The sequence below is a fragment of the Macaca mulatta genome, chromosome 10 (genome assembly GCF_049350105.2).
Source record: "Macaca mulatta isolate MMU2019108-1 chromosome 10, T2T-MMU8v2.0, whole genome shotgun sequence".
In the NCBI taxonomy this organism is placed as follows: Eukaryota; Metazoa; Chordata; class Mammalia; order Primates; family Cercopithecidae; genus Macaca; species Macaca mulatta.
The window spans coordinates 34,288,622-34,308,524 of record NC_133415.1 but is presented as its reverse complement, the minus strand read 5'-3'; the positions used below and the strand labels follow the sequence as shown (position 1 = coordinate 34,308,524).

Genomic DNA, 19,903 nt, shown 5'->3' with positions numbered 1-19,903 from the left:
TCCCAGCTACTCGGGAGGCTGAGGCAGGAGAATGGCGTGAACCCGGGAGGCGGAGCTTACAGTGAGCTGAGATCCGGCCACTGCACTCCAGCCTGGGTGACAGAGCGAGACTCCGTCTCAAAAAAAAAAAAAAAAAAATTATAATAGGCTGGGTGCGGTGGCTCATGCCTGTAATCCCAGCACTTTGGGAGGCCAAGGGGGGCATATTACAAGGTCAAGAGATCGAGACCATCCTGGCTAACACAGTGAAACCCCGTCTCTACTATAAATACAAAAAAATTAGCCAGGTGTGGTGGCGAACGCCTGTAATCCCAGCTACTCGGGAGGCTGAGGCAGGAGAATCTCTTGAACCCAGGAGGCAGAGGTTGCAGTGAGCCGAGATAACGCCACTGCACTCCAGCCTGTGCAACAGAGTGAGACTCCATCTCAAAAAAAAAATTATAATAAATAAATAAATTATTAGAAGTAGGATTTTCTTATGTTTTGCAAATCTTCGAAATATTTACTTATATAAACTAATCACAAACCAATCAGAATAGATTTCCTCCAATTCAAGACACTTCGTGACCTTACCCAGTGACTCAAGAAAAGTTAACTTAGTGAGAGGCAAAGGCCTTTCTGAATTACAACTTCAGCCCCAGGGCAAGAGTAAACACGGAAACTGGAAAACTCCCTGCACCAGGTATCAAAGAGTTGTTCTTCCTGGTGGACACAAAATTCTGAATCGAATTGAGCTCAAAAGACGCTAAGGACACAGAGAACGAAGTTCAATCATCCAGATTCTCCGAATCTGGCCACAGAGGACTGATCTCTGTCATCCGCCTACAAAGATGAGCAACAATAAGACCACAAACCAAGGATCAATCACCGATGCCACCAGGCCATAGACAAGCCAGAAACCAAGAGAACACAGACGCAGGGGCGGGGGAAGCCGAGACACAGAGAGAAAACGGAGGAACAGGCTCCACCAAGTGAAAAGTTCCAGTGCTGCTTGAATTTGCCTCTGGTAGCCAAGAGAAGGCCAGCACTTTGGGAGGCCGAGGCAGGAGGATCACTTGAGCCCAGGAGTTTGAGGCAAACTGGGCAATGCAGTGAGACCCCATCTCTACAAAAAATACAAAATAAAAAATGAATGAAACAGAGACACCTGCTGTAACATGAGTGACCCTTGAAAATATGCTACATGAAAGAAGTCAGTCACAGAAGGCCACCGAGTGTGTGATTCCATTAGCACGAAAGGTGCTAAACATGCAAATCCAGACAGACAGATCAGGGCTGCCAGGGTTGTGGAGGACCCGCTGGTGTGCGTGGAGCTTCTCTCTGGGGCGCTGAAATGTTCTCCCTGTAGGTGGTGGTGATGGTTGCACACTGTGAAGATACTAAGCCACTGAACTGTACACTTTCAATGGGTGAATTTTATGGCATGTGCAGTATGTCTCAAACAAATGGTTTTTGAAAAGGCAGCCAGCAGGAGGGGGCATGAGGAGGCAAGGGCCTCTTCGGGTGACTGGGGCCCCCTCCCAGAGGTCCGAGGCTCCACCACAGGCCCCGGAAGTCAGTGGACCCCGATGCTCCCGGCCTCCGTGACCCGGGAGTCCTGCCTCCCTCTCGTGTGCAGGCCCTGGGCTTCTGGGTGGGGTGTAGTGGCTGGCAGCGGAAGGCAGGTGTCCTTCAGCTACTCCACAATCCCTGGGGAGCCTCTGTCTGCCCCTGGTCCGCCCCTCCCTGAACTCTCTGTAGACTCTGTCATAATGAACAAGGCTGGGCCGTGCGGTGGCTCAAGCCTGTAATCCCAGCATTTCGGGAGGCTGAGGCGGGCGGATCATGAGGTCAGGAGATCAAGACCATCCTGGCTAACATGGTGAAACCCTGTCTGTACTAAAAATACAAAAAATTGATGGCCGGGCGCGGTGGCTCAAGCCTGTAATCCCAGCACTTTGGGAGGCCGAGACGGGCGGATCACGAGGTCAGGAGATCGAGACCATCCTGGCTGACACGGTGAAACCTCGTCTCTACTAAAAAATGCAAAAAACTAGCCGGGCGAGGTGGCGGGCGCCTGTAGTCCCAGCTACTCAGGAGGCTGAGGCAGGAGAACGGCGTGAACCCAGGAGGCGGAGCTTGCAGTGAGCCGAGATTGTGCCACTGCTCTCCAGCCTGGGCGACACGCGAGACTTGTCTCAAAAATAAATAAATAAAGAACAAGCCTGTCACCACGTCCCAGACAGAGTCCAAGTCAGGGCAGAGCCCTCACAGAGCACAGCAGGGCCTGTGCCGCGCCAACGCCGTGCCCCTGCCTGGCAGAAATGCCACCCGGCCCCTGGCAGAAACGCCTCGCCTCTCCTGCGGAGGGAGGGGCTGATGACCCAGGAAGCGGCTGGCTGCCGGTGTGAGTACACGGGCGACCCTTCCACCAAGGCCCCCAGCTGGGCTCCCTGCTCAGCCGGCCGGGTTTGGGGCTGGATGTCTGCAGGGGTCCTCAGGGATACCCAGAGGGAGAAACAAGGCTTCTGGGGAAATGGTGACACCTGGGGCCAGGGTTCTCACAGCCAGGCCCCATCTCTCCCTGCCTGGATTTCAGGGGAAGTGGGGCTTGGGGAAACAGGAACGGAGGTGGCCGTCGCGCCGGAAGGGCGTGTGGGCCACAGAGAAGCACCCTGAGGCTGTGCTGTCATCCAGAGTGCCGCCCCACCTTTCCAGGGCACAGCAAGGAAGTGCCTGCTGAAAGGATCCTGGGGACAGTTGTCAAGGCAATGTTATCTTCTCATAGCACGCCTGCCTCGGTTCCGGGGCCAGGACAGTGCCCGGCCTGGCTGTGGTCCCTCTACTGACTCCACACACACAGGCAGCTGGGCCCAGGCAGCAGCCAGCCCAAGCACAGTGACCTCCAGCACCCAAAGCTCAGAGTCCCCAGCTGAACCCAGAAGGCACCCCACCTTCCTGTCTCTAGGGAGATGCCAGCCGGTGCAGAAGCCACTCCCAGTCCTCACGCGAGGCCTGGTCACGTGGTGCCCCACCGGGCTGGGGGGATGGTACACTTGCCCGCTGGCCTCCGGTGCTCTCAGGCCCAGCCTCACTGTCACAGGACCAGAGCTCCTCAGGGATGGCCACTCTCCTGGACTTACCCCCAGGAGGGACACGCTGCTGCCTCCCAGGGGCCTTCGTGCCACTGGCCCCTTTCTTTCCACCCCCATATGCTGCCCCTGCCTACTCCCTTCCCTGGCCCTGGGTCGCCACTCCTGTCCTGTTCTCCTGCTGTCCCCACCCCGGCCCTGACCCCAGATGGCTCTCCCTAGAAAAACACTGGAACCCCAGAGAAGCTCAGTCCCCCAAGTCCATCTGCATTTTAAGAAGCCCTCAGGCACTCCCAGCCCAGAGAAGGAAGCTGTAAAGGTGGACGGGTCATGTCAGACTTTGAACCTGCAATGTGATCTCACCTTCCCCATCTGTAAAAGGGGACACTCCCTGCCTTGTGCGATCACATGCAGTGTCAGAAAAAGCACCTGACATGTGACATCCACTTACAGAGGGTTTTCCCTTCTCTTTGGTTTTGGGGGAGAATGGGAGAGAGGCCTAAGCAGGAGCTCCTGGAACACCGCCCATCCCGGACCCAGGGCTGTAGTCACCTGAACACTCACCCAGATACAGGGGAATTTCACAGAATGAATGTGAGAAATAAAATGAGACATTCAGTTACACAAATTAAACCAAACACAGATGCAGAGGTACCCCATAACAGAAACAGCAACTACTGCCCGCCTCGGATGAAAGCTCTTGGCCAAGGGCCATGACAGCGGTGGGGAGGTTCAGCGGCTGTCCCCAAGCACACGGGGCATTTGGAACCCCCAAGCCCAGCCTGTTCCACCAGGCCACAGCACACACTTTCCTTCCTCTGACGAAAGAGGGTTTGTTAAGCCAACGAGGAGGGAAGCCAAGGACTGCCCCCAGGGCCAGCATGGCTGTGAGCACAGAAGCGGGTTGAGCCACAGGCTGGGGGTCCCATGCAGACCAGGCAAAGCCCAGGCAGGATGCTCTGCGGAAAGCTCCCTGGCGATCCAGACCCGGAACCAGACTGAGCCCCAGCCCCAGAAGACAGGTATCTCCTCCTCCCCGGGGGCCACAGCAGCCACAGAGGCCACCCACGGCTTCCACTAGGACAGCGTGTCTTTCCAGTTACTCTACGTGCCTAAAAGTAACCAGCCCCCTTTCAGGCCTGGTCTGTGATCCAGATGGTGGTCTTTCCCCTTTCCCACCCCTGCCCTGGCCAAGCTGATAGGATTCAAGGAGTGTAGCGGTGCAATCACAGCTGACTACAGCCTCGATCTCCTGGACTCAAGCAAGCCTCCCATCTCAGCCTCCCAAAGCCACTTCCTCCTTTTCTTAGTTGATAGCTGCTGCTTCTTTTTTTTTTTTTTTTTTTTAAATAGAGAGAGGGTTATACCATGTGGCCCAGGCTGGTCTCGAACTCCTAACCTCAGGTAATCCACCACCTCAGCCTCCCAGCGTGCTGGGATTACAGGCGTGAGCCACTGTGCCTGGCCGTTGATAGCTTCTTCTACAGAAAAGGACCCCGAAAACAAACACCTAAAAAGCCAACCAAGAATTCAATCTGCAAGGCAGCAGCACCTCTAGAAATAGCTGCTTTGTGGCCCGTTTGCCTTTTATGTGAAACTTCCCCATTTTGGACCAACGCAGGCAGAAAGAGAAAAGGAGGAAGAGAAGGAAAAGAGGCAGGCTGTGCTGGGGCTGGATGGGTGTGTAGGAACCTGCCAGCAGTGGCTCTTGGGGAAAACCCCACTGGGAGGGTTCTGAACCCCTACCCCGGAAGCTTCCCTTCTCCCGCACACATCACTCGCTGCCTTGGAACCTGGGCTGCCTCCCTCCCAGAGGCTCAGAGGGGAGCGAGGCCACAGAAAGGCTCCGTACCCCCAGTGGCCTAATAGGTGTGACATGTGGAGGGGAAGTCTGGGCAGCGTGCATGATGCTCGGAGCCAAAACCCTGGAGTCCGACTCCCTCGGTTGTGACCTCGGACAAGTTACTTAGCCTCTCCTTGCCTCAGTTTCACCATCTGGAGAATGGGGATACTACCCTATTCACAGGGGTCACAGTCTGACCACTGTGACGTCCAAATGAGCCAGTCAGCACACATCAAGTGCTCCAGGAGCGTCCGGCACACAGGTGCTTGTCTCTGTCCTGCGCTTCAGCTCCATCAGTGTCTTCTTCGGACCTGTCATTGGCTTGGGGCAAGGATACATGTGGCCGCTGAGGGCGGTCTGCAAGGTATGGCAACCATGGAGCTGCTAAGTAGACCCTGTGAGTGGGAGGCCCTGTGGGGTGGGCAGGGGCAGATGCCCAGCTGCTCTCGGGGACACTCCAGGCCTGCGCTGCCCTCCACACCCCAGTCGGCAAGTGGTGACCAGATGTCAACCACGGGAGGCATTTCCAGAGGCCACAGCTCTAGAGGGAGGTCTCTCACGGGCTGACAGAGCCAGCGCTCCAGTTTGCCTCAAACAACGTGCACAGTCCTCGGTCACGTCGAGGACCTGCTCAGCCCTGAAAACGAATAACGCAGCCTCTCCACTTGGCACTGGAGAGAGGATGACTCACGGCCCTTCTGCCTGGAAGGCAGGCTCCGGCATCAAATGTCCATCCGCCTCCATCACCCTCATCCATCCTTGTCAGTCCAGGGGCCCAGGCACTGCTGGGGCTGCTGGGCAGGCAGTTCTCACTTGCAAATGAGTGGGACCCTCAGTCCTTCCATCAACATCCTCACGTCAGCTGAGCCTGTGCGCACCCCTAGGCAAGGCCTTTGAGCTGGGCATGCAACACCTCTTCCCACCCAGGCACCCTCCTCCTAGGACACCCCCCCCCGCCCCGCCCCGCCCCGCCCCGCCCCATCCTGGGGACATGCCCCGCTTCCCTCTCTGGCAAGTCCCTGCACAACCCTGAGACCACCTGATAGTCTATCCTGCCCAACCTCCCCAGAAGCACCAACAGCACCTCACCCCAGCCATGGCAGGTCTCTGCACCCCTCACCCCAGTCGCCACTCTCACATCTCACGAACAGAGACACTAGCTGCTTCCTCACGTTCCCTGTGCCCGTCCTGGAAGATCCCTGCCTTTAAACCCCAGCCACGAACTGCTGACCTCTGGTTTCCTCTTCCCTCCCCGGGCAAGAGGGGCAGAAGGGGCAGGGACACACACTCCGGGCCACAGGCAGAGGCTTGGCCAGGGTCCTCCTCCCAGCAGTGCCTCCCTGGAGCTGTCTACCTCAACTCCTGATGCCAGAGGATCCCTCTGCGCTCCCCAAGCCCTTAAGACCCCAGCTCAGGGAATCTGGTCTCAGTCATCACTCCCAAGGGACTGCAGGGCCCCAGGACGGCACACATTCAGGCCCAGGAGAGCTCTCCCCATCTCAGAGCCTGCCCAGCGCGGGTGGAAATGGAATGTGGAAGAACCACATCCTCCGCAGCTCCCCCACAGTAAGAGCGAGGACTGAGCGGTGTGGATAAGGTTCCAGGAAGGAGGTGTAAACACGGGAAGGTGGAAGAGCTCCGGGCGGGTCCATCTGCTCCTCACCTGCCCCAACCCCGCCTGCAGGTGAAGGCCGGTCCAGCCCCAGAAGGCCCAGCCCTCAGCCCACTTACAGAGCCCGCACTGTGCTCCTCCGGCCGGCCCCTCGCTGCCCACCAGAGCCATCATGACCCCAGCACAAGCTGCACATTCGTATTTGTTGAATGAATGAATGAACCCTTGCCAGCCCAGCCACTTGGTGGCTGAGGGCTTCAGGGCTCTCCCAGGGTCCCCTGAGGTCATTCAGCCACTCAGCAGCATCCCAGCAGCAGCAGCAGCAGCAGCAGCAGCTAGGCTCTGCACATCATTGCCAGCGCTCTAAGGCGCGGGCGAGTGCCCGTAGGCGGCCACTCTGACCGCGCTTGGTCAGCCCTGAGCTCCGCTCCGGAGGAGCCGGCAGGTGTCTGCGGTGCTGGAAAGACCACGGTGTGGGCGGCGGTTCCGATCCGCAGGGAAGGGCGGCCTGCGCCCGGCCAGGCCCGCGGGTTTTCTCCTCTCTGGGGCTGGCCTCGGCCCCTCCCCCACCCTCCCCGCGCCCCGAACCCCTCCCCTGAGTCCCCAGGCCACGTGGAGAGGACACAACAAAGCCTTCCCCGCCTCCGAGGCGGACCCGACCCTCAGCACTGCAGGCCGCGCCGAGGAGGGCGCCCGGGCGGAGGGGAGGCGGGCGAGGCGCGGTCCGCGGGTCGGTGCTGAGGCCAGGCTCTGACCCCCTCCTCCCCTCTTCCCCTCCTCCGGCTCCCACCGCGGTCGGGCCCAGGGCGGGCGGCGGGCCCTGAGCTCCACGCCGGGGCAGGCGGGCGGGCGGGCAGGGGTCCCGGGCTGGGGCTCGGCGCGTATCCCGGGAGGGGCGCGGGGGCACTCACCACTCTCCAGCCGCGGAGGCGCGGGCGCGTCCGGGCCGAGGCAGCGTCTCCCAGGCGCGCGGACACCGCCGAATACCCGCTTCCTCCTTATGGCGCCCCGCGCGCTTCCTCCTTCGGCCCCCCACGCCTGGGCCCGCCCCGGCCCGCCCCGGCCCGCCCCCGGCGGCTTGCGGGGACACGGGGAGCCCGCGCCCGCGCGGGGCGGTGGAGAGGGGCGGGGAGCCAGCAGCGCAGTGAGTACCGGAGTTTCCACCCTTATCCCTTACGCGACTGTTCCAGACAGTGTCGTCCAACTTTAAGTTAGCCACTTAACTCCAGCGCCGCTGGGATAATTCCTAATGACTCTCCGGGAAACATTCAGAATCCCCAGGCTGTTTCTGGAATAGTATGGGATGGTCATTCTCGGTCCTCACGAAACCAGGGGTTTGGAAAATGGGTGAAGCCATGTGGGTTGTAGAGAATCTGGCCCAGCCCCTCACTAGTCTCTGTGCTTGTTATTCTTTAATTATTTGGATATGCAACTCTGATTAAAAACAGAAGTTTAACATATAGATAATGCTGGGACTGCAGGCGCATACCACCACACCCAGCTAATTTCTTTTTCAGTTTTTTGTAGAGGTGGAGGCGGGGGTGGCGGGGGGGAGGTGTCTCCACCTCTGGAGGCGTCAGGTTGGTCTCGAACTCCGGGCTCCAGCGATGCTCCCGCCCCGGCCTCCCAAAATGCTGGAATGACAGGCCAATTCATGCATCCCCAGATGCAGCTCTCACGGACAGCGCTGCTGCAGAGCCATTTGTGGGCGTCTTCACTTCTCTTGAGTGTGATACCTAGGACTGGAACTGCGAAACATAGGGCTGGACGAGCTTCATGGTATTAGAAACTGCCTGCTTTCCAAGGTGATGCACACCGTTCGGCACTCCCACCAGCCCTGTTGGAGCCTCCAGTTGCTCCACGCCCTGGCGTGGGCTCACTCCCTGAGCCTGCTGTGGGGCCTCCACCTGCTGCCCTCACTTCTGCCTGGGCTCTCTAGACTCTTGCTTCTTTTATAAAAGGTCAGAGGATGTCACTCACCCTTTAACATCCTCCCAATAAAAGCCAAGTTCCTTTCAGTGGCCCGCAGAGTCCGACGTGACCTGCCCTGCTCTAAGCAAATTGTGCCCCGTCCCTGCTCCTCCTCCCCATGGCCTCTGGCTTTCCCCGGGCCTCACTTCATTTTCCTCCACAGCCGACATCGCAGCATGACATACTATGGGGTCGTTTGTGTGTGTGTTGCCTGCCTCCCCTCTCGGAATGTAGCCTCCACGAGGACAGGGGCTTGTTTCCTGCACGCTCCTCACTCAGGCTTCGCACTTCCGGGGTTAAGCAAATGGAAGATCCTGTGAGCAGGGAAACGGTCAGACGGCTTAGGGGCTGGTGCCCTGCAGAGGACGAAAGGGAAACTTCATGGGCTGAGGCCAGGTCATCTGCAGGGTGGTGTTCAAATTCATGGTGCAAAGTCAGCAGGCGCCCAGATGGGAAAAGAGAGGTACGTGCACCTGGGCACAGGAAGCTGCAGGGGTCCCTCTCAGGGCAGGCGAGCGCTTGGACAGTGGGGCACAGTGGGCAAGGGGCCAGTGGGGCGGCCTGAAGGCAGGGAGGCTCCAGCAGCCTGGGTGAGCAGTTGGATTTTATCCTAATCACTGTGGGGGCCACTGGCCCTGTCATGCAGGGCAGGACCTGTACCAACTGGCGCTCCCAGTCTCTGCCTCTCCTGTTTGCTTTTTGCAGGTCTCTCAAGTGCTTCTTACAGTCAGGGTAGAGTCCCCCCACCTCAATCCTTCCTGTCCTGATTTGCTGCCTCTATGATGCTTTGGGCTTCAAAATCTATCTGCAGTATTTGTAAAATGAGAGAAGGTGATGTTTCCTGCAAAACAACCACTTCAAAAAGAAAGGGTGGCGGGGTGTCAGAAAACAATTCAGGGGGTGAGGGACTGGGGGGCTATGGAAGGGCCCAGGGAAATTCCGGGCATGATGGGATTCTTCTATGTAGGGATTGTGGTGGATGCCACACAATTGTACACTTTTGTGAGAACTCTGCACTAAGAATGGTGAGTTTTACTGTATGTAAAATTATACCTTAATTAACACATGAAACCATATACACATACATGACAGAATGATGACTTTATTTTTTTAAAACAGGATCTAGCTCTGTCACCCATACTGGAGTGCAGTGGTACAATCACAGCTCACTGCAGCCTTGACCTCCCAGGCTCGAGTGATCCTCATGCCTCAGCCTCCCAATTATCTGGGACTACAGGCGTGCACAACCACGCCTGGGTTTTTTTTTTTTTTTTTTTTTTAAGACGGAGTCTAGCTCTGTCGCCCATGCTGGAGTGCAATGGCACGATTTCTGCTCACTGCAACCTCCGCCTCCTGGGTTCAGGTGATTCTTCACCCTCAGCCTCCCGAATAGCAGAGATTACAGGCACCCACCAACATGACTGGCTAATTTTTGTAGTTTTAGTAGAGATGGGGTTTCACCATGTTGGCCAGGCTGGTCTCGAACTCCTGACCTCAGGTGATCTGCCTGCCTCGGCCTCCCAGAGTGCTGGGACTACAGGTATGAGCCACTGCACCTGGCCTTTTTTTTTTTTTTTGAGACAGGGTCTTGCTGTGTTGCCCAGGCTGGTCTTCAACTCCTGGGCTCAAGCAATCCTCCCACCTCGGCCTCCCAAAGTGCTGGGATTATAGGCATGAACCACTGCATTTGGCCTGAATGGTGTTTTTGAAAATGAAAATGAAACACCAAACCCAGAAAGGTTTGACGGGGAAGGCGAACTGGCGACCACATAGTCACCTTTGGCCTTTGGTTCTGCTTTTTGCTGCAGTTTCTCACTGTCACTTCCTGCCACTGGGCTCCTCCCCCTGTGAAAACTCAGCCCCCTCTTCCTCAGTTCCCCCTTTGCAACAGAACGAGGCTGGCATTTTCTAAAGCATTCTCGGGGAGTCCAGTTCCTAAAAGATTATTTCAAAGTCCACTGTTATGGGCTGACTTGAGTGCTCTCAAAATTCGTAAGTTGAAGCCCTGACCCCCAGGACCTCAGAACGTGACTGTGCTTGGAGATAGGGACTTTCCGGAGGTGATTAAGGTTAAGTGAGGTCACTGGATGGCCCTGCTCCTATCTGACTGGTGTCCTGATGGGGACGTGGGCACCCGCACAGGAAAGGGCCCGGGGAGAACAACACATTGTCTCCAAGCCAGGGAGAGAGGCGTCCGGGGAGCCCAGCCCTGCCTGCGCATGTAGCTCTGCCTTCCCGCTCAGAATCGTGAGGAAATCCGCTTCTCCTGTGCAAGCCTCCAGTCTGTGGTACTTGGCCGTGGCGCCCCCGGATCTGCATTGCCTCCTGCTCTGAGCCACCCGGCCCCACCGGAAGGGCTGAGCTTCTCTCCCTTTCACTGCCTGTGTTCTGGGAAACTTTCAGAATCCCCAGGCTGTTTCTGGAATAGTCTGGGGTGGTCATTTTTGGTCCTCACGGAACCAGAGGTTTGGAAAGGGGGTTGCAGAGAATCTGGCCCAGCCCATCACCAGCCCCCCGTGCTTGTTATTTATTCTTCAATTACCTGGATATGCAACTCGGATTTAAAACATCAATTTAACATACAGATAATGCTGGGACTGCAGCTTCGCCAGGTGGCCTTCCTCTCATGGTCGGGAGGCCTCGCGCCCATCTTGTCCCCCCATGGTCAAGGGAAAAGGGCAAAGGTTTTTTGTTTTTTTGTTTTGTTTTGCAAAATTCAAACCTTTCCCTCCTTCCCAGGTCTGGGTCACTTGCGACCCTCCTCTCAGGCTGCTTCTGACAGGCCCAGGTCACAGCCAGCTTCAGGGGAGCTGTTGGGTCCTTCCGAACTCCTGGAATGATGTGACCTCTCCGGCTCTGGCCCCGGCCCCGGGCCTCCAGGTCAGACTCGGCCCAGACCCCGGTTCACAGGGAAGCAGAGCCTGGGGCTGGCCTCCACCAACTCAGACACCCACACACAGGCCAGGGGAGGGGCTTGGGGACAGCTCTGGGAGGGTCCCTGTTTGCGCTGTAGGTGTCCAAGGCGGGGTGTGAAGAGTCGAGGTTTCCGCACACCTGAGGGACTCTCGTGTGAGGACAGCGCAGGGCTGGAAGCTGGACTGCGGAAGGCGAATGAGACAGCACTGCTGGCTCCCTCCGCGCCACGGACTGGCTCCTGTGCAGTCTCAGGGGCGAGTGTGCTGTTGTCATGTGCGTGTTTTAACTGAGATGTGAGCTGGCACGTTCTCTCCACCCAGCTCCATCCTGGGTCGCCCCACGTTGCTGCACATGTGGCTCCGGTGCCCTGGGGTCCCCACTGTGGCAGCCCTGCATTTCGCCCACCTGCTTCCCAAAATATGGAATCCCAGTGACCTCCAACTTGTCGCCATGACAAACCACTCTCATATCCTCAAACATGGCGCTCTGAGCCTAAATGAGGGTTTCCTTAGAGAGAGATCTGGGGACCGAACCGTAGGGACAGAGCTCCTGCCTAAGCTGGGCCTGTGGTGAGGTCTTCCCGGCGGTACACTTGAATCCCACAGCAGGGCTTGCTGGCCACCCTGCTGCATCCCCGCCGACACCGGGCAGGATCTAGCCTCCAAAGCTTTGCCGGTCTAATAGTATAAAACGATACCTCGGTGTTATTTTGGTTTTGCATTTCCATGGTGAACAATGAGTTTGGGCATTTTTGTTCAAAAGTCCTTTGGGAGTTCAAGACCAGACTGGGCCACCGGGAGTTCAAGACCAGCCTGGGCAACTCAGTGAGATGTTCATCTCTACAAAAAATAAAAAAAGATAAAAAAATTAGCCAGGCATGGTGGTGTGTGCCTGTGGTCCCAGCTCCTCAGGAGGCTGAGGTGGGAGGATGACTTGACCTCGGGAGGTTGAGGCTGTGCTGAGTTGTGATCCTGTCAGTGCACTCCAGCCTGGGCAACAGAGTGAGGCCCTGTTTCTAAAATGAAAACAAACAAACAAAAAAGAAAAGTCCTCTGGGTTTCCTCTTGGTATTACTCAGCACAGGACAGAGTGTCAGTTTCCATCCTCAGGCAAGCAGACGCTGAGAGAAAGCTGGGTGGGAGGTGATACCCAAGAGGAAGGGGCGGGATTGGACAGGGACAGCCTTCAGGTCACAGTGGGGATCGGACCCCTGGGAGGGGAGAGAGGGAAGGAGAACTGGTCAGCTGTGAAGCAGATCTGATAGGGCCCTGCTGCCACACCAACAGCCGCTCAGGGCCAAGGATGCTGTCGCAGGAGCAAGGGACGGACCCCCATACTGCTGGCTCAGTGCCTGGAGCACGTGGCCTCTGTGGCTGCAGCCCGAGCCTGTTGGCTGAGGCACTCCACGCACCTGGAGAGCACATTGTCTGTGGAAGGAGATTGCAGCGTTCCCAGGGCTCCAAAGCAGTAGCAGCAGCACCTGGAGAAAGAAGATGTCCACCATCGTCTTGATGGCAGACGCTTTCTGCAGGCACGCTGCAGTAACAGACTGGGAGCTCCGGGCCTGGTGTATTGCTAGCTCAGTCTGACGGGGTCCCGGCTTTCCTCTGAGGGTCTCCTCCCAAGAGTGCCGAGACTGATGCTGTCCCATCCAGCATCTCTGCAGTCATCAGCCCTTCACATCCCTGGGTGAAGACAGAGAGACAGTGCACAGAACTCACTCCCAAGTGATGGGGCAGAAGTCAGGACAGAGAACTCTACAAGGGACACTAGTGCACTGAAGAGCAGGGCGTGGTTCTGACCACAAGCATTTGTGCATCTGGAGGGCAGAGGGAGCATGGGCACGGGGGTCTGGGCGGCCTCCCAGGCGGAGGTCAACAGGACCGCGGGAGGCCTCTAGCTTGGTGGTTAAGAGCTCAGCCTTCAGAGTTTGTTTTCTCAGCTCTATCCCTGACGAGTTTCATGGCTGTAACTGGCAAGGGCTGCCCCCAGAAAAGCTGGCCGCCAGCTCCCCCTCTCCTGAGGCCCCAGAGCAAGTTTCTTGGGCCCCGATGTCCTGTCATTAAGGAGATGATAGTACATTCCTCAGAGGCGGGCTGTGAATACGTGAAACGCGAGGTCTTAGGCACCCAGCACGCGCTCAGGAAGCGTGGCTTGTGATTAGCAGGCAGTGCGGTCGGAGGCCCCTAGCAGCTCCATTTGCTGGGAGTGGGGTGGATGGACTCCCTGTGGGTGCTTCAGGCCAGGGGCTGGATGGTGGCTCCCAAGGGGCATGGGGAGAAAGATAAGAGCAGAGGGGCTGCCACACACTGCTGTTTTCCCCTTCCACCCCAGCCCCCTTCTCAGTGCACCCTTGGAACTTCACCCCTCCCCGCCAGCTGCCCCCACCGCCTCCCCCTGCCCTGAAGCCCCTACTCCGACCATCCGCCCCGGGCACTTCCATGCTCTTCTTGATGGTGGACTCGCTCCAGGTGCCGCTCGTTCCCCGGCCACGCCGCTGTGCTCTCACTGAAGCTCAGGTGCTCTCGGAAGCAGAAGGAATGAGGGGTGGAGGGGCCAGTGTCCTCCTGGCCTGAGGACAGGGCTGGGGAGGCAGGGGCAGAGCTGGTCTGTCCCCTGCTGGCCAGGGCTGACACGCGGTAATGTCTGTTACCAAGTGGGCCATTTCTTCCTCCTGCCCCTCCAGGCATCTCATCCCCCCACACCGCAGGAGGCGAGGTCTGCACAAGGCCTCTGCTCCCCTGGGAACAAGCCCATGGGCTCCATGGTGCCTCCTGGTCCCTGAACTGGAGCCCGCCCCAGTACTGGTGGGAATCTGATTGCTGGAGTGAAGGATTTCCTTCTTCCTGGCCACCCTATTCCCCTCATCTCTGGGACAGAAAGCGACAATGCCTGCCTGAGACCTGGGGTGGAAAATCAGAGTGAACGCACACCATCGCGTGGCAGGGAGGCCAGGGGCACAGAGCCCTCCCTGCAGTTAGTACCCCAGGAACTGGGGCTGCAGGGATGGCCCAGGGCTCTGCCAACATCAAATGGCTACAGCACAGGGGCTGGTGGCTCCTGGCCAAGTTAGCACCGACCACAGAGCTCCCCTCTCTGCCTAGACTCAGCTCTGTGCCCTGACAGCCTAGAGCAGGGCCTGGCTGGTGGTGCCTGGCTGTGTGGCTCCCTGCCCAGGAGGTGCCTTTCCCAGGCGCTGGGACTTAAAGGGCCGGTGGGTTGTGAGGGCAGGAGTCTTGCTGGAGGAGAAGGGAGAGATGGCAAGATGCAGGACCAGAGCCGGGCAGGGTGGGGTGGAGGGGGGTGCAAATCATGTTCACCGCCATGGTGAAGACCAGTCCCACCCACCGAGCGGAGCAGCAAGTAGACCCCAGGGATTCCCCAGCCCCCGTGCTGGGGCGGGTGTGGCCCCGCAGAAGCTCTGGGAGGCTGGCGTGACTCAGCTTTTGCAGAAAGACCAGTCTGGGGTTTCCCATATTGCTTCAAGCAGCCTTTTCCCTGGGACTGCTCTATCTAATGCCAACAGTCTTCAGCTGCTAGTGAGCCCTCGCCACCAACTTTTGGAGGGCTCACTCCTGAGGCCCAGGGGCTGGAAAACTCTGAGCACGGCCCTCCCAGAGTCTGGCTGTGGCTCAGAATGGGTGCTGGGGCAGGGCAAGCAGGATTTCCCAGGGGGGGCTGGACCCTCTGGCGTCTGCCCCAGGGTTGGCGCAGGCCAGGGACCCCCATGCTATCCTTCCTCTCACCCTGCCCTTTCTGAAGTGAACTCTGGATATTGGTCAAATCAAACCCGGCAGAGGGAAGGGAGTGGAGGACCCGGTATGGGGTCCCGGCGTCGGGGGAGCTGTACCCGGCTGGAATGTTTTGCATGGTGATTTGTTAAAGGGATATTGAGCAGAGGGTAAACCAATGTGTCTAGCATTCTGCTCAAAGATGCAGAAACAGGCCGGGCGCGGTGGCTCACGCCTGTAATCCCAGCACTTTGGGAGGCCGAGACGGGCGGATCATGAGGTCAGGAGATCGAGACCATCCTGGCTAATACGGTGAAACCCCGTCTCTACTAAAAAATACAAAAAACTAGCCGGGCGAAGTGGCGGGTGCCTGTAGTCCCAGCTACTCGGGAGGCTGAGGCAGGAGAATGACGTGAACCCGAGAGGAGGAGCTTGCAGTGAGCTGAGATCCGGCCACTGCACTCCAGCCTGGGTGACAGAGCAAGACTCCGTCTCAAAAAAAAAAAAAAAAAAAAAAAAAAAAGATGCAGAAACCAAGAATGCCACGTGCAGAGTGAGTGGCGTAGGCTGTGAGCCCCCCGGGGAGGGGCTGAGTCTCAGCACTGCAGCCTCATGCTATGCGAAGTTCAGACCTGACATAGATGAGAGGCCAGGAGACACACGCCTCACCTTACATGACGTTTCTGCCACCTTAATTCCTGTGTTAGTTTCTGTACCAAATCTCCCCCACATGCGATCTGACCCCGTGGCATCCTTCCTTTCCTACAAACTGCATGAGGCCCAGGTGTCATCCTCCTCCAGCCAGAGGAGCCACTGTGGCGTTTCCGGCCATTGGCCTGGGCAGGAGCTGCTCCCACGCGTGCCATGGGCAGGGCCGGATCAGCCTTCAGGGAAGGGACGCCTGTGTGGGACCAACTCAGGCAGCCACAGAGGGATGGCTCAGCACCCCACAAAACCCAAAGTTCACAGCGTCTAGGATCTGTTTACGGGGCAGAGAAATGGATGTTCTTTTCCTGGTTCAAAGGTAGAAACTGGCTTGGAGAGCCATGTCCAGCATCAGCCAGCCAGGCAGAGGTCTGGTCTAGCGCTTGGTTCTCACAGGCATGTGGCCTCCAGTAAAGGATCTTCCTGGAGAGAGGGAGGAAGGCTCTTGGGATCATCTTTAGAGATGCTGATGGAGAAAGGAGGGGCTGCAGGTGGGTGCGTATCCCTTTATCTAGAATGCTTGGGACCAGAGATGTTTCAATTTTTCACATTTTGGAATCTTTGCCGACATGATGCTCAAAGGCAATCCTGCATTAGGGATCCTTAGCCTGTATCTCAGTTTTGAACGTTGGATCAAAAGTTTTGAATGGTGGATCCACCCCGAGGACTTCCCCGAGTGGGGTGCTGCCACCCCAGGCCCTGTATGGGAAAGCCAGCTTCAATAGTACACGTGCCATTGGCTCCCAGCCCCAGCCGAGCTCACCATCCAGCTCTCAAAGCCAAGAGCGATTCTTTGGCACCTGAAAATGCATCAAAATTATGACGTTTATAACTGCCTTAGCCCTGCTTAATCTCTTTCTCTACACCGAATCTCCTCTCCACTGCGCGTGCTTACGCCTACGTGCTCTGCTGCCACAGTGCCTTGCCAAGAGCGTGACTGTGCTTTAGTTCTCCCCAGGGCCTTGGAGAACTCTCCAGGAAGGAGGAGAGGACGGTGCTGGGGGGAGGAGGCTGGGGGTGGACCTTGTTCTCATGCCCCTTGTCTCATGCACGAAGTTCTTCACCCTCTTCCAAACGTTGACCTGGTGGGAGCAGAGAGGACACTCTCCCTGGGGCCAGGGATAGGATGCCCGTGCCTGGGAACGCCAGCAGGCCTTCCCCCCTCGCTCCGGGCTCTGCAGGGTTCTGGGGGCTGGTGCTCTCTTTGGTGCCATCGGATTGCTTCTGCTTGTGGGCCTCGCCCTAGGGCTGTTCACTGAAGTCCTTCTTATCACAATCCTGGCTTGAAATAAGTGAGTTTCTGATTTTCCATCCCTGATCCTGCCCTGCATCTTGATTCTGAGACTCCTCCCATCCCACCCTCTCCAACAGCAGCGACCCCTCCCATTAGCCGCACGCGATCGCTCCAAGATGAAACAGCACTGGCAGCCATCCTGGCTAACACAGTGAAACCCCGTCTCTACTAAAAAATACAAAAAACTAGCCGGGCGAGGTGGCGTGCGCCTGTAGTCCCAGCTGCTCGGGAGGCTGAGGCAGGAGAATGGCGTAAACCCGGGAGGCGGAGCTTGCAGTGAGCTGAGATCCGGCCACTGCACTCCAGCCTGGGCGACAGAGCGAGACTCCGTCTCAAAAAAAAAAAAAGCACTGGCAGATGCTGGTGGAGCAGGCCTGTCCTTGACGTGGGCAAGAAGCTTGGGGAAAAAGACAATTTTCCTGCTTGTCTTTTCTTGTCAAAATACATGGCCACACCAGGGGAAGGACAGGAAGAATTCTCTTACCAGCCAGCAGCGGCAACTCAGTAGCTACAGACACAGAGGGCGGGGGCGGTCGGGAATGACTGGCCGTGGAGGAGCCGGGACCCGCAGGAGCTGCCAGCTGAAGTGGCCTGACTGGGCAGGTGGTCCCTATGCTGGGCCGCCGGGCGGAAGGCGTCCCAGAGCCCTCTGGGCAGGAGGCGTCCCAGAGCCCTGGTCGTGGGCACATCCCAGCCCCCCGAGGGAACAAGTTTGGTCCGAGATACATTTTTGAAAGGTATTTCATTCTCTAAAAACATTTTTCTTTTTTGAGGCGGAGTCTCTCTGTCGCTCACTGCAAGCTCCGCCTCCCGGGTTCACGCCATTCTCCTGCCTCAGCCTCCTGAGTAGCTGGGACTACAGGCGCCCGCCACCACGCCCGGCTAATTTTTTTTGTATTTTTTAGTAGAGATGGGGTTTCACTGTGTTAGCCAGGATGGCCTCGATCACCTGACCTCATGATCCACCTGCCTCGGCCTCCCAAAGTGCTGGGATTATAGGTGTGAGCCACCGCGCCAGGCCTCTAAAAACATTTGTAAAAGAAGTAAGACCCTCCAGGGAAGGGGAGCTGCTGGCTGCCAGGTGCCTCTTTCTCCTTTTCTCCCAAGAAAGACCTGGCAGCCAGTTTTCTGGGGAGACAACCAGGGGCTAGAGAGGCAGGTTTGGGCCGGGTGCAGTGGCTCATGCCCATAGTCCTAGCACTCTGGGAGGCTGAGGTGGGCGGATCACCTGAGGTCGGGAGTTCAAGACCAGCCTGACCAACGTGGATAAACCTCCCCTCTACTGAAAATACAAAATCAGCCGGGCATGGTGGCTCATGCCTGTAATCTCAGCTACTCAGGGGGCTGAGGCAGGAGAATCACTTGAACCCGGGAAGTGGAGGTTGTGGTGAGCCGAGATCGCGCCATTACACTCCAACCTGGGCAACAAGATCAAAACTCTGTCTCAAAAAAAAAAAAAAAAAAAAAGGAAAAGGCAGGAGAGGACACTCATGGGGGCTGGCCACTGAGAGGCTCCTCTCGCCTGCTGGACCTGGCGCCTGTGGGTTGAGCAGTCCCTCAGCGCTGACACTCCAGCATCCATCTGGACAAATCCTCATCCTTGATGATGGCCCTGTGAAGACTCAGGGACCCATGGCCTGTCCCTGGAGCAGCTGCTGGGACAGCAGCTCTGACCTGCTGCCTGGATGGAGGGGTGGCTGGGGGCAACAGGGCTGGCCGAACACTCTGGGAACACTGACTCCACAGGGGCCCAGCAAGTTCGTGAAACAGGGGGGCTGGCCTGGAGCTGCAGGGGGCTGCCTCCCGAGTCCTCCTAGGGTTCTCTCTCTTTTTTTTTTTTTTTGAGACAGAGTCTAGCTCTGTCGCCCAGGCTGGAGTGCAGTGGCCAGATCTCAGCTCACTGCAAGCTCCACCTCCCGGGTTCACGCCATTCTCCTGCCTCAGCCTCCCAAGTAGCTGGGACTACAGGCGCCCGCCACCTTGCCCAGCTAGTTTTTTGTATTTTTTAGTAGAGAAGGGGTTTCACCGTGTTAACCAGGATGGTCTCGATCTCCTGACCTCGTGATCCGCCCGTCTCGGCCTCCTAAAGTGCTGGGATTACAGGCTTGAGCCACTGCGCCCGGCCATAGGGTTCTCTCATCACGAGGCATCTATGCATCTGCATGGGCCCCGACTCCACAACCTCCAGCCTTCCTATGTGCTTCCTCATCCTAAGTTGATCACCAGTCCCAAGTTGGTGGAAGGAACTCGAGGTACCGGCCAGGTGAGCGATGTGACCAGGCTTACGCTGGGGGAAGAGACAGGAACATATCCCACCAGGACCCTGAGCTGGTGCTCACCTAACTTGTGCTCCCTGCCGCCCTCTTGCAGGTGGGCAGACACCAGCAGCTGCAGTCGGTCTCGTGTCACACAGCTGCGCAAAGTGGCTCCACATGCACCCACCGGGTCCGGAGGATGCTGCCCCTGGCTTGAGGACCACTCAGTGCTGGCAGCCTCACCACAGTCCAGGTGTTGACTGTGCAGGGAGGCCCTCAGCCCCGTCCACCTAGTCCTGGGCCACCCCGCCCTGGCCCCCACGGCTGGAACCCAGCCTGCTCCAGTACTGGATGTGCCCTCTGTGGCTTGGAGGCCACGCGGGCAGAAAAGGGGCTGTGGGTGCAGCACACGTGGCCTACCCACAGCAACTGGAGTCCACGTTCCCCAGCAAAGCCCCAGCTGCAGGAAGACCTTGCTTGGGGCAGGGGGCACACAAGGGGGCTG

General features: G+C 57.7%; 1 protein-coding gene and 1 long non-coding RNA gene across 5 annotated transcripts in view; one reads left to right on the top strand and one right to left on the bottom strand.

The window, feature by feature from the left end:
• BID (BH3 interacting domain death agonist) overlaps positions 1-7,528 on the bottom strand; it is an 82,591-nt gene extending 75,063 nt beyond the window's left edge. For 3 of the 4 annotated variants that reach the window (XM_077950978.1, XM_028828004.2, XM_015149676.3), the window contains exon 1: positions 7,438-7,528. Coding sequence is in view for 1 of the 4 variants with exons in the window: in XM_015149675.3 (XP_015005161.3) it covers positions 6,646-6,722 (77 nt within the window). In the remaining 3 variants the exon portion in view is untranslated. Of the gene's footprint in view, positions 1-6,645; positions 7,175-7,437 lie in introns of those variants that run through there. The other variant, XM_015149675.3, reaches the window with a different exon arrangement.
• A 14-nt stretch (positions 7,529-7,542) lies between these two features.
• On the top strand, positions 7,543-8,544 carry LOC144331960 (uncharacterized). Its single transcript, XR_013399617.1, has 2 exons — positions 7,543-7,670; positions 8,193-8,544. It is a non-coding gene; the product is annotated as an uncharacterized LOC144331960 (long non-coding RNA).
• Positions 8,545-19,903: the final 11,359 nt, after the last annotated feature.